Consider the following 13,520-nt stretch of genomic DNA (forward strand, 5'->3'; position numbering starts at 1 on the left):
ACTGTTCCCTGTAGTTCATACACATCCGAGGAGGCGACGAACAGCCAGCCGGACTCGAGTCCACGCCCGTCGAATCGCCGATACTATGGAGGGCGACGACCGGAGGGCCCCGCTGCTGGGGTCCGGCGCCGGCGCCGGCGGCCGTCCCCCGTCTCTGCGGCGCCGCGACTCGGCGCGGTCGCTGCGCAGCAGCTTCCTGTCGCGGCTGCCCGACAAGGTGCGCACCGGGCTCGACCCGGAGCGCCTCGCCGACCTCGACCTCTCCCGCGCCAAGGCCTATCCCAAGGTAGCAAAGTTGCGAGCTCTGATCCCTCATCCGGTCACCCCCTCCTACCCTTTCCGCCTCTCCTGCGTGTAGGTGTGAGAGAGTACTACGAAAAGCAGTTCGCGACCCTGAGAACCTTCGAGCAGGTGGAGGCGCGCTGCATGCCCGGCGAATTCGATTCCGATGTCGAGGCATCCGAATCGGAGGGACACGGAGCAGAAGCAGAGCGAGTTCGCCATGAAGATTTCCAACTACGCCAACATCGTGCTGCTGATTTTCAAGGTGCGTGAGTTCAGGCGTCTGATTGTGCCGTTGTAGTCTTATAGAGTGGAACATGGGTAGGACAGGCTACAGAGCGCGAGATTGCGTGCTGTGCTGATCCGTTTCGGCTGCGGGAATCGCAGGTGTATGCTACGATCAGGACGGGGTCCATGGCGATCGCGGCGTCCACGCTCGACTCGTTGCTGGATTTCATGGCCGGGGGTATCCTGTGGTTCACGCACCTTTCCATGAAGAGGGTCAACATTTACAAGTACCCAATTGGGAAGCTGCGTGTTCAGCCGGTTGGGATCATCGTCTTCGCGGCCATCATGGCAACTCTAGGTGTGCCATCTCTGATTCTTATCAAGAACGAAATGCATAAGCATAACATTTGCTGTCTGTCAGACAGATGCAATGTGGAAGTGTTTATACAAATGAATAACATGAGTTTCTTCGCCTGTTTAGGTTTCCAGGTCTTGGTCCAAGCTGTTGAGCAGCTGGTGGAGAACAAACCTGGCGAGAAGATGACATCGGAGCAGCTGACATGGTTGTACTCCATTATGCTTTCAGCAACTGCTGTGAAACTTGCTCTCTGGCTCTACTGCAAGAGTTCAAGGAATAGTATTGTCCGGGCTTATGCAAAGGTATCCTGTGTTGCATTGTATTAGTAGTTGAGTACATGATTTAACCGACATCAAGTTGTCATTTAAATTCACCTGTACATGTGCCATCCAGGACCACTATTTTGATGTGATAACCAATGTCGTCGGTCTGGCGGCTGCTGTTCTTGGGGACAAATTCTTATGGTGGATTGACCCTGTGGGGGCTGTAATACTTGCTCTATATACCATTGTCAACTGGTCCAAAACTGTATTAGAAAATGCAGGTACCTCCAAAACACTTCACATTCTCCCAAGTGTAATGAATTTTTGTAAGTGGTTTATTCAACTCATTTAGGAAAACTGAGATTGGATAGCTGATTAAATATGCAAAAAAAAAAGTTAATATCTAGAAAAGCCAGCTAAGAGGAAGCTGAAAGATTGGTTGTCCTCTCACTGTTGCCAATTACTACATTGATCATATTTAGAGAAGATGTGCATCTGTAGTTATGCTCTAATAAGTGCCTGATCAGTTTGTGACTAACCCCTTCTCTGCTTCAGCTACCCTAGTGGGCCAATGTGCTTCGCCAGAGATGTTGCAGATGCTAACGTACCTCGCCATAAAGCACGACCCACGAGTGAGGCGGGTTGACACTGTTCGAGCTTACAGCTTTGGAGCTCTCTACTTTGTTGAGGTCAGTTATCATCTTATAACATTAGAAGCACACTAGCAAACTCCATGTCCCTGCCACTCCTCATCTCCTGCTCTTCTACTAGTGTGGTGGATCTTACAGTATAATAATCTACTCTTGGCTACAACGCAGGTTGACATTGAACTCTCGGAGGATATGCGGCTGAGAGAGGCGCACACCATCGGTGAAACGCTGCAGGAGAAAATTGAGAAGTTGCCTGAAGTCGAGCGGGCGTTTGTTCATATCGATTTCGAGAGCACTCATAAGCCTGAGCACAAAGTCAGGAGCAGGCTGCCGGCTACTGATCCCTGACAGATTTCTGCGTGCTCATGTAGTACATTGTTAGGAGTTAGCTAATAGCGCGGTGTTTTTCTTCAATGGTTACATGTAATAATTCCCTTCACCTGTAAAATAAAATAAGAGCATCACGTATTCCTCAATGGAATAATACAAGATTGAATTTTCCAGTTTACTGATCCTAATCACGCTTCCGTAGTCGAACACCATAAATCTCCATTGCATTTGCAATGGTATGTAACATCATCAAAGATTGGGTTGGGTTATGATTACTTCAGTACTGGATAAAATCTTACACCCATAACTTAAGAACGTCAGGCAGTTTATGCAAATGGTGGTGGAAAGCTGAGAATGGAGGGCATTTGGCAAGGTATTATAAGGAAAAAATACCTAAATAAGGGGGGTTTAGCTCATTTGAAGAAGAGTTATAAAAATTCCCCTGTGTGGAATGATCTTCTCAAAGTAAAGGATTTATACTTAAAAGGTAGGTCTGTGGTGATTGGGGATGGTAAGAGTACCAGTTTTTGGCACGATCGTTGGTGTGGGCTTGTCTCCTTGACAGACAAGTTCCCTAGGCTGTTTTGAAATAAGTGAAGATCAGGAGTGCACGGTCGAGACTATGAAACAGAGGAGGTGGAAGCTTAAACTTAGGAGATGGTTGCATGAAGATCTGCAAAACCAACTGGGAAGGCTCCAAGATATATTGTATACCGTTGTTGTACTAATGGCAATAAAGACAGCGCGATATGGGATTGGGAGAAATCAGGTGTTTTCTTGGTCAAATCGACTTATAAACTTTTATGCAAAAATGAATATGGGCCTAATAACAAGAGAATTTGGAAAGCCAGGATCCCTCTAAAGATCAAAATTTTATGTGGCTGGTTTCTCAAAATGCGATACTGACTAAGGACAATCTGTGTAAACGAAAATGGAAGGGGAACAAAGCTTGTGCATTCTGTACAGAGGAGGAGGATGGTCATCACATCTTTTTTGGGTGTCTGACTGCGAAATATATTTGGACTTTGTTAGCTTTCTCTCTAGGAACTGATTGTAGACCAAGCAACATTGATCAGTATTGGGTGTGGGTTAATAAAATTCTGCCTCATAGCCCACAAATGCATGCTGTTGGGCTTGCAGCCGTTTGTTGGGCAATTTGGCGTGCTCGTAATGCTGTTTGCTTTGAGAATAAACGAATCAAATCTCCTACTGAGATTGTTTGTATGATCTGCTCGTTTCTTACGTATTGGGCAGGATTACTGAAGGAAGAGCTGAAGACTCAAGTCATTCAAGGTGCAGATGTGGTGAAGACGGCGGCCCTCTTCTTCCACAAGCAGAACCAGCAGGCTGTCGCGGAGCAGCAGTTGGTGCCGTATGCTGCCTGATCTACAATGGGTGGCGTGTCACAGATTTTGGGGAGCTGTGGAGGCCTTTTCGTCTTAAGTCTGTTTTGTTAGCTTGGCCAAGGCCATGTTCGATGTAAATATGTAATGCAGTTAAGCTTTCAGGAACTGTGGTTGTGTTCTCAGGATTAGGTTCCCTTGGTGATCCTACGCCTGAGCGTGGTTATTATGCTATTTTACTATGTTGGTTGGCTGGACATGTTCTGAAAACTCGTTGTAATTTCGTTGCTGCCGTAATGAAATTCGGTTTTACCGGTGTGGAAAAAGAACGTCAGGCAGTGTTCAGTCATACAAGTAATCCCAAGTTCCAGGCAGTTACCACATCACGTCCAGCAGGCATACAGATCTAAGACAACACTCACCGAACCTCAGTTTGCTAACTACAGACAAGACGTTGACCCACAAAATGTAGCTGCGCTTCATCTTCAGATTCCAGAGGAGGGCGGCAAAAAGATCCTTCACATTACTAGAATTAGCTGGCAGCAGCAACCATAGCCGTGCGAGCAACTGTGAAAGTTGAGATCAGTGCGCCCAGCTGCACTTTATCGTTGCATGCAAAGCTTAGCCTGTACCTGCACATCAAAGACAAAAGCCAGGAATTATGTTGTTGCTAACAAACAGATTTAATACCAGAAAGAGTTATCACAGTTCTCCTAGCTATTGCACTATCTCAAACATAGCAGTGAGCCCTTAAGTCATCGCTTCATGGAAACAACTATAGTTTCCACTCTCTGAAAGAAGATTTTACACATGTGGAGAACTACGGCATCCAAAGCAATGTTTTTAAGGCGGTAAGGCGAGGCGTGGCGAGTGACTACCGCCTTACGCTTAGGCGGCTAAAGCGTGAGGCGAGGCGACGCCTTATGAATTTAAAAAAAAATAAAACAGAAGCTCAGAGCAGTAGATGATGAAGAAAAAAGAAAATGAAAAAAGAAAAAGAAAAGAGGAGTAAGAAGTGGGCTGGCCTAGCCCACCAGGCGGCCCATGTGCCCGTCCCCCTCCAGGCATGGCTTATCCCAAACCCTCCACCGCTGCTCCTCTCGTTCTCTACTCTCCACCACTCGTTCCGCCTCGTCTCCCTCTCCGCGGCTCCACCCCTCTCTTTCTCCGGATGCGCTCCTCTGCTCCCCTCTCTCCGGCGCTGCTCTGCTCCCCTCCCTCGCTACTCCCCTTCCAGATCTACAGCCGCTGCCGTCCCCTTCCAGATCGAGCATATGGTGGCGGAATGGAGAAGAGGACGGCAAGGAGGCGGCGGAATCGAGCAGAGGACGGCGAGGAGGCGGCGGAATCGAGCAGAGGACAGCGAGGAGGCGGCGGAATCGAGCGGAATCGACGAGGAGATGGCGGAATCGAGGGAGCATCAGCTTGAGCATAAGGCGACAAGGCGCCGCCTTACCCCTAAGGCGAGCCTGGAGCGCCCCGACGCCTAAGCGTCGCTTAAGCGACGATTAGGCGACGCCTTGAAAACACTGATCCAAAGTTCGCTGAATTAAAAAAATGTTCCAGTGTAGAACTGTTGCAAGGGCTAAACTACACATCTATATCAATGTGCTGATTTAATGATTCATGGCAATTTTAGTTAACAAAGTCCTAATGTTGTTCTTTAGTTAACTATAAGACGTATCAAATAAATAGTTAGCTTGGCCATACATTGTTGGTCTTCCATCCATAGCATCCTCAATTTGGGCAACTACCTACCACCTATACTTTTGCGTGAACTAAAATGACTACTTCTGGCAATCTGAGTAGAATTAGCAAGAAAACATAATTATGGCATAGAATGACAGGTAAGCTAATTTATGTGCAGAACAACACAATTCAACTGTAGAAGTGTATAAAGGGCATACTCAATATCAGCCAAGTCATTGATTAGCTTTACACGAACATCAGATGGCATTTGTATTTTGAACACAAACCTGCACAAAAGACCAGAAAATTTAGAACAATGCTACATGGGGTTCAAATTCAATGCTAAAGGGCGTACCCAGTGCAGAGAGCTCCCGCTCTATGCGGAGTCTGGGGAAGGGTGTTAGTGGCAAGCCTTACCCTCGCCTGTGCAATGCGAGGAGACCGCGACTCGAACCCGGGACCTTCCGGTCACAAGCGGTAAGACTCTACTGCTTGCACCAGGCCCGCCCTTCAAATTCCATGCTACATAAGAAAAAATATGAAGAACGTTGAGCTAGTAGGCAGCAGGTAGTGCGTACATAGTAACCTCCCGTATGATATCAACCAAGGCCAATCCTTTTCTCATCTTCATGTCAGATATATCTAAACGGATAAGGAAACATACATTTAGACAATGAATCCTGAATAATCAGAAGGATCATATTGACAGATGGTAGCTAAGAATACATTTGAAGCTGGTTGAAAACGGTTCATTTAATAGCCAAAATGCTATCCGCTCAATATCTTCTGGCATGGGGTTTCCTGTGCAAAGATAGACAGCTTCTTCTGTCATATGTTGGGATGCCATGTGTGTTGCCTGCACATAAAAAAAAAGGTAAGTCATTGTCAAAGCCATTGTAAAGTTTATAGAACAAAACAATTGATATAATGAAAAAAAAAACTACTCCATCCCAAAATTTCTAGGTTTGTCCTATGTGTTAGGTTTGACCAAATTATAGTACAAAACATAAACATGTAGGACACCAAATTAGTATACAATGTACTTATTTGGTTTCATAGATGTCAATTGTTTTTTCTATAAACTTGGTCAAAATTAAAATAGTTTGACTTCGGACAAACCCAAAAGTGGCTAAATTTTGGGAGAGTTAGTATGCTTTATGGTTCATCTCAATGTTGAACTTAGTAATAGATAACATTGAAAGAATAGCATTAGTCAAATACTTGAAGTACACACAACAGTTATGCAAATCAGAATGTATGATTTGTTCAGATCTAAAACATCAACATTTTTGTGCCTTGTTTTAACTTGCTCCCACATGCGCAACTTCTATATCTTTAAATGACTAGATATCAAAACTCCTGGTTAAAAATAGTTGGGTCAAATGCACAGCGTGACAGCAATTAAGGGATAACCTGCAATATATTCAAAGCCTTCCTCATATCACCATTGCTTAACCGCACTAGGGCTGTCAAGCCACCCTCATCTACACTGAGCCTGCAAGTACATGCAAAAATTAACATTGCAGATAGGACCAGAATCCTATACCGGTATAACACCATTTGAAGATCGCAAAGTATGGTATAATATAACCGAGTTCCCAAGTAACATGAAATAATTATTGGGAATTCTTGTATAATCTTAGAAGGAAAACAAGTACTTACCCCTCAGATTTTATTATATGTTGAAGACGCTCTCTAACATGACTGCCATCTAGCGGAGCAAATCTAAACCTGGTGCACCTTGATTGTAGTGCAGGGATAATTTTGTTGACATGGTTGCAAATGAGTGCAAACCTTGTGCTCCTTGTATACTTCTCAATGACTGCAAGGAGGGGCAGATTAAATAGATGTAAGGAAGAAAAATGCACAGCAATATCATGGCAGTGAACAAAGTAAAGTCTTAACAACAGAAACACCTCTTCGCAATGCAAATTGTGCATCCTTTGTCATTGCATCTGCTTCATCCAAGAGGACCAACTTAACAGAAGGCCTTGCTCTGTAGAAATTTAAATGGAAGGCAAAAGGGTATTATTGACAGTATTATAACAAACAGAATTACTTGATTGCATATCAAGTCTGAAAGACTCCCTATCAAAAGAAAAAAAAAAGGTTGCACGACTTGTAATGCATACCCAAAAGAGAGGCTGCGTGCGCCAGCAAAATCCTGGATCTGCTGCCTGACAACACCAATACCACGTTCATCTGATGCATTGAGCTCCAGGATCATGTTGCTATACTGAGACCCATATAGCTTCCTCGCAACAGCCAGAATCGTCGATGTTTTCCCAGTGCCAGGTGGCCCGTATAGCAACAAGTGTGGAAGTCTATTCTCGTTTGTAAGCCTGTCAACTACAAGAAGAAAATGACAATCATCAGCTTATCTCATATGCTACAGTCCCAACCAGCACAGTTGCAAAGAATTTAGTACTCTAGCTAATACTGTAACAAGTTATAACTCAGGAATCACAGAATATGTGGTTGCGGACTTGCGGAGATAGACAAATTCAGGACCTAGTGCCAACCCACATACAGGTTATACGAGACACAAAGATTAGCACAATAATGCGTTAAGAAAATCACGGTAACAAATCGACCACACCCCATAGCGTTCACTGAAAGCAAATCTAATAGAACCCCACCCAAATCCCTCCTAAAACCCTAAACCCCGCATCAGCCATCGCACGAGCACAACGGCCGCGGCCACTTACTGGTTGTCGACGATGTCGCGGTGGGCGGCGACGTCGGCGAGGGACTGGGGCCGGTACTTCTCGACCCAGGGCGCAGCCCTGCCGCCGGCGGAGAGCGGGGCCTTGCCCTTGGCCGCCGCACCAGGCGGCGGGGGAGGCGGCGCGGCGGCGTCGATGTCCATGGGAGCGGCGGCGGTGGTTCCCGCCATGGCGGAGCGGAAACCCTAGTGCTGGCTGGCGGGATTGGGGGGAATGGTTGGCGCCAATTCGAAACCCTCTCGCTCTAGGCCTGGTTTAGATCACCTCCAAATTCAAGTTTTTTCACTCTCTCTTCATCATATTAATTTTTAGACGCATGTATGGAGCATTAAATGTAGAAAAAAAAATAATTAATTGCACAGTTTGGTTATAAATCACGAGACGAATTTTTTGAGTCTAATTAGTCTATGATCGGACAAAGTTTATCAAATACAAACGAAACGTGCTACAATATCCAGATCTCAAAAAATTACAATCTGCCCTAGGACGGCTTGGCGACTTGGCGAGTGAGTGCGAGGTCATACTGTCGGAGTGGTCAGACGTCAGCGCGCGCCGCGCTGCGGCCGTAGGCTAGGCGCAGGACTGCAGGAGTATGGTAGCTCGAAGAAGGCCAAGCTTTTGGGCTCGACTCCGATCCGAGAGACCTTAACCCAGCCCATCTTATAAAAAAACAAAAGCCCATGTGAAACTGTATATGGAGTCTAACATTGATGGGCTTTTTTGACAGGACTGGTGGTGTTTCTCCCGGACTGTATTGTATTTGTATCCATATACGTACTTTTAGTAATAATACAGTAGTAGAAATTAAGTGACATTTCTGTAGAATTATTAATTCGGCAATCACGATGCCCATTTCCGTACTTGCTAATATACAATTATGAAAACGCCCGCCATGCTCAATGGACATTTTATAATGGAAGGTAGGAGCATATTTTTAGTAAAACTACGCCAGTGAACAATGGCAGTGGACGATTATCCGGGGAATAGAACAATCATAGACGCGACGGGAGACCTGCAAGTAGGAGGTAACAAGAATCTGGATTCTGGAATAGTAGTGTCTTTTATGGTTTTGGGTGGCATGTGTCAATGTGTGTGGTAGGCTGGTATAGCCGTATAGCTCAAGCCCCACACGGTGATTAGCTCAGAAAAGCTCCTTTAGTCATCTATCAGCGGCCGAAAGCGAAGAAAGAAAGTGCAAGGTTCTTGTCTTGTTGCCAAAAGCCAGGGCTAAGATTCCACATCTCTACGTCTTGAAATTCTCCATCGTCTAGATCCGGTAAACGGTTGCAACCGGTGGTTAACACTGGTACAGAGACGGTCTTTACTTCCAGTAGGAAACCCCTCTAGTCCTGGTTCTTCACCCGAAACCAAACATCCAGGACTAAAAGGGGTCCTTTAGTCCCGGGTCAGGAACCGGGACTAAAGGGGACCTTTAGTCCCGGTGGGTAACACCAACCGGGACTAAAGGTGCCTCCTGATATGCCACGAGGCCGGCACCCTTTAGTCCCGGTTGATAATACCAACCAGGACTAAAGGTTATTTTTTTCTTTTTTCTTTTCTTTTCATTTTTTTGTTTTCTTTTCAAAATAGGTTTTCGAAGTCGTATTAGTATGTTTCGGTTCAAGCACAATGAACGTATTAAATGACACAATTCAAGCATATATTTACATGCATGCATGTATATGTGTATTTAACATTATATTATTTCATGTGCATATATTACAAAAGATTGCATTACAGTTGTTGTGATATAACAAGTTTTCTCTCATCCTCTAGCTTGGCTTCTATGGCAGTGTTGGGTCGAAGTAGAACTCGCCCTTGGAATCGATGACATGGTCATTAAAAAATCCGGCTATAGACTCTTGAATTGCTTTGATCTGGTCTTGTCGTATGACCTTTTCCTCCAACCATCGAGCCTACAGGTTTGAATTAAAGGAAAATAAATTAATATATGTACATATATATATATATAAAGACACAGTAACACAATCAATAATAATAATTAAATGAATATATAGTGTATTTTTAACGTACTTTGAGTCTCTCTGTAGGAGTTCTTTGGGAGACCTCCTTGATAAACTTGCAAACATAGTAACCACAGTAGTTGTTCCCCTGTTCCTGCCTCAGACACCACTTTACGAGAAAAAGATTTGCCATCCAATCTGGTGATCCGGTGAAAACTATATGTTTAATTAATAAAGATGATGCGATTTAGGGAACTTACTTTCAAAGGGATTACATTCAGTGGCGCTTTGCATTTTCCCATGTGTTGCTTCTCAATAAAGGTTTTTCAAACACTGTCCAATAAAAAATTTGTCACGTCATCAGATATAGTTAATCATCATGTTTGTGTGTATATATAGTTGCTAGAGATACCGAAATTACCTTTGGATAATATCTATCATATCTTGGTAGTCTTGTTGTGGTTTTCTCATCGAGTCATAGATTATCAAGTGACTTTTCACCAAATCGATGTCCATCAATATCCAGTGATTGCTGCATGTGTTTATAGGATATAACGCATAACACTCATTAATTAACTAGAATCAACATATGAGCCATTAAGGATGATCGACATTATTAACACTCACTTGAAGTTGTAGGGAAAGAGTATATCATTTTTGTAGCGTTGGTTCACTAAGAAATTCATGAGGTTACTCTCTGACTCAGACTTCCAATTAGGCTTTGGAGTAACTGGGTCTTTGAATACTATATGGGGATCAATAAAACCAATTTTATTGTAGTCTTTCTTTCTGCGCTCTGTCATTGTAAATCTGCATATATACAGTACTTGTTAGGATAATTTATATGCATATACACACATATGATGAGTTTAATAATAGATCGAAAGAATTATTACTTACAGGCAATAGCAGCTAATGATAACTTTGTCCAGAGAGGTCAGGTGGCATAGTTGATGAAATTCTGCAAAGTCAACATACATAACATCATCGCCACGGAACCAATATTCGTCTCTAATTCTGACACCAACGCAGAAGTCTCCACCGATAGACGCGTGCATGTACCACTTGTTTAGCAGGTACATTTGCGTCCCTAGATCACCTAAGGCTTGAGGGTTGTATAGACTCTGGCCTAGTACAAATTTTTTCTTCCAAATATCAACCTCCGCCGCACTCTCAATGTTTCCATCACCAAACATATGGTAAAAGGTCGAGACCAGTCTCTTCAATAAATTCACCAAGGTGATCCAAATCGACATCTGGAGGTATGTTTGTCTGATGCATTAATCCTAAATTCGAACCATATTCATTACCAACAACTAGCGGGGGGGGGACTGATTGGTGCGATTGTCGTCCGAGTTGTGCAACTCCTTTCCCTACCCGCTTCTTTTTCTGTACCACCTCAATTGACTTGGTGAGAGTGCAGTCATAGTCCGTTAACGTTGCTTTGGACGGCTTACGAGATTCCCGCTGTTGTTGCTGATAAGAAGCCACCTTTTTTCTTAGAATATCTGGAGCTACGAAAAAGTACGGTTTCTCCAGGTTACTCCTTGCTTCTTGATCCTTTTTAAGTTTGTCATAGAATCTGGACATATCTTTTTTATATGCATCAGTTACTTCTTCCTTCTCTTCAGATATTATTTTGGGAATAGCCCTTGGTTTCACGGTGGCTTTCTTTGTCGGCAGGGGCTGGTTCTTCGTTTGCGGGGCTGGCCTCTTGCTAGTACTTGGCTTCTTGGTAGGCGGGGGCGGGGGAGGCGTTGGAGACCTCCTTGGAGGTGGTGGCAGCGGCGTTGGAGACCTCCTTGGAGGTGGCGGCTGCGGCATTGGAGACCTCCTTGGAGATGGTGTGGATGCAGCCTCGCCTTTCAACACATTGTCATCGTACAGAGCACTATGATGATCTGGCAATTGAACAATTGGACTTAGGTTGGGGGAGGATCTGCTATAAAAAAGGAATGACATATTATTATGAGCAGATTATTAATTATTTAAGCCAATATAAATTAATGATGTAGTGTTTTCATCCGCACCTATGGTGAGGTAGTTCAGGAGGAGGTGGAGGCGACATCCCGAGAATGATGATGTAGCGCTTGCGCCATAGAATGAATGTCTTCTCTACTTCTCCTAGAGTCTTCTCGCCATCACCTCTAGGAATGTCAAGAGGCAAATCACTAAAATCTTTTTCAGCTTTATCTACCGAGATGGTAGCATATCCTTCTTGGATTATATTTCCATGAATCCTTGGTGTCTTGGTTCGGTTGATAGGATTAACAAGACCGATAGCCACCTTGATTGTGGAATTCCCCTTCGGAATGTGTAGCTCACACGATGTACAAGGTTCAGTGACATCATCCACAGGGAAGCACGGTCCTGTGTCCCCTTGATTTGGTATCTCCATGGAAGTGTAGCTGCTTTTCAACTGAACAGATTGGCTAATGTTGATTCCTGGCTCTGATGCCTGCTTGCTTGCACTCACTGCTATTTGCACTTGCCTTCTGATTTCCTCCTGCATTCTCGCTTCAAGGTTTTTTTCCCGCTCCTGTGCTTCACGCACCGCTTCCTCCAACCTCTAGAGCCGTTGTGCCTCTTCTTCCTTCTTTCTCTGGTGGCTTCTGTAGGAAGGTCTGTCCTGAGGGAATCTATGCTCCCATGAGACACTTCTTTTGCCTCTAGTTCGGCCACCATGTTCAATAGTCCTGATGGTGTATGTCAGTTCATCCTTCTCTCTGTTGGGCCTGAACGCACCACTAGCAGTAGCTCTCTGAGCATAAAATAATCTTTCTACTGCTTCTTGCAGTCTTGCGCCATAAACGCACTTCCCTGTCTCCTAGTCCAGTGTTTCCCCATGAGCGAAAAACCAATTTTTTGCACGCTCTTCCTACTCGAGTGATTCTGGTGTGATACCCTTGGCAAGAAGGTCTGCTTCCATTTTATTCCACTTCTTAATGGCAGTCGGGTAGCCACCCAATCCCAAGTTATGGTGGTATGTCTTCTGTTGAGCATTACGTTGGTTCTTTATCACCCGACTCACACCCTCTTCCGACATATTGTACTGTACAAACTCATCCCAATAGGGCCTCTGCTTTAAGATCGGGCCTGGGACAGTGAAATCTGGTGCTATGTTCTTCTTGACATACGTCGTGTATAGGTGTTTCTTCCAAGTCTGAAACCGGGTGGCCATCTTCTTCATTGCCCAGTCCCTAACTCGCTCCTTCAATTCATCACCATCTATTATATCATCATAACCATATGTTTGGAGCGTGAAATATTCCAAGACATCATTCCAAATTAACGTCTTGTCACGATCGGAGACAAAACTGATATGAGGAGCATTGGTCTTCTTCTTCCATTCGCGGGTACTGATCGGGAGCCGGTCCCATACAAGGTAACCACAGTGGTGCACGAATTTCGTTTTATTTGCCCCCCCTGGTTCGCCTGTATCCATATTGAACTCCGAGATAATGAAGCGGCCCTCCAATGGCTTTTTGGGACCTCGAACATTTTTACTCTTTGTTGTAGTTGTTGATGTCGATCTAGAGGGCTACAAAACATAAACATTATTTTTAATGTCATGAGCACACATAAGACATATGATAATATATATAGCTAATAATAAAAATATATACTTGGCCAATATGTTGTTGCTCATTTTGTTTAAGAGCTAAGTACGGACTCCCGTCATCTACA

General features: G+C 44.4%; 2 protein-coding genes across 2 annotated transcripts; one reads left to right on the forward strand and one right to left on the reverse strand.

The window, feature by feature from the left end:
• Positions 1-149: 149 nt before the first annotated feature.
• LOC136474994 (metal tolerance protein 3-like) lies at positions 150-2,284 on the forward strand. Its single transcript, XM_066472553.1, has 7 exons — positions 150-286; positions 359-547; positions 670-868; positions 992-1,170; positions 1,262-1,412; positions 1,687-1,820; positions 1,950-2,284. The coding sequence occupies exons 2-7, from the start codon at positions 449-451 to the stop codon at positions 2,127-2,129; spliced, it is 942 nt and encodes a 313-aa protein (XP_066328650.1). The 5' UTR covers positions 150-286; positions 359-448; the 3' UTR covers positions 2,130-2,284.
• A 1,442-nt stretch (positions 2,285-3,726) lies between these two features.
• On the reverse strand, positions 3,727-8,085 carry LOC136474995 (replication factor C subunit 3-like). Its single transcript, XM_066472554.1, has 9 exons — positions 7,858-8,085; positions 7,276-7,497; positions 7,060-7,139; positions 6,806-6,965; positions 6,557-6,638; positions 5,870-5,999; positions 5,722-5,785; positions 5,362-5,430; positions 3,727-4,086 (listed from the first exon to the last, which is right to left on the reverse strand). Exons 1-9 carry the CDS (start codon positions 8,037-8,039, stop codon positions 3,987-3,989), a joined length of 1,089 nt encoding a protein of 362 aa, XP_066328651.1. The 5' UTR covers positions 8,040-8,085; the 3' UTR covers positions 3,727-3,986.
• Between the last annotated feature and the right edge of the window lie 5,435 nt (positions 8,086-13,520).

The sequence above is a fragment of the Miscanthus floridulus genome, chromosome 8, assembly GCF_019320115.1.
Source record: "Miscanthus floridulus cultivar M001 chromosome 8, ASM1932011v1, whole genome shotgun sequence".
Lineage (NCBI taxonomy): Eukaryota > Viridiplantae > Streptophyta > Magnoliopsida > Poales > Poaceae > Miscanthus > Miscanthus floridulus.

Bases quoted from the DNA above. Each gene is read 5' to 3' on its own strand.
- LOC136474995 (XM_066472554.1), bottom strand. From the start codon at position 8,039: ATGGCGGGAACCACCGCCGCCGCTCCCATGGACATCGACGCCGCCGCG. The intron at 6,966-7,059 runs GTGTTTCTGTTG...CCCTCCTTGCAG, and splicing joins ACAATTTGCATTGCGAAGAG to TCATTGAGAAGTATACAAGG. The intron at 6,639-6,805 runs GTAAGTACTTGT...ATGTACTTGCAG, and splicing joins CATATAATAAAATCTGAGGG to GCTCAGTGTAGATGAGGGTG.
- LOC136474994 (XM_066472553.1), top strand. From the start codon at position 449: ATGTCGAGGCATCCGAATCGGAGGGACACGGAGCAGAAGCAGAGCGAG. The intron at 869-991 runs GTGTGCCATCTC...TCGCCTGTTTAG, and splicing joins GGCCATCATGGCAACTCTAG to GTTTCCAGGTCTTGGTCCAA. The intron at 1,413-1,686 runs GTACCTCCAAAA...TCTCTGCTTCAG, and splicing joins AACTGTATTAGAAAATGCAG to CTACCCTAGTGGGCCAATGT.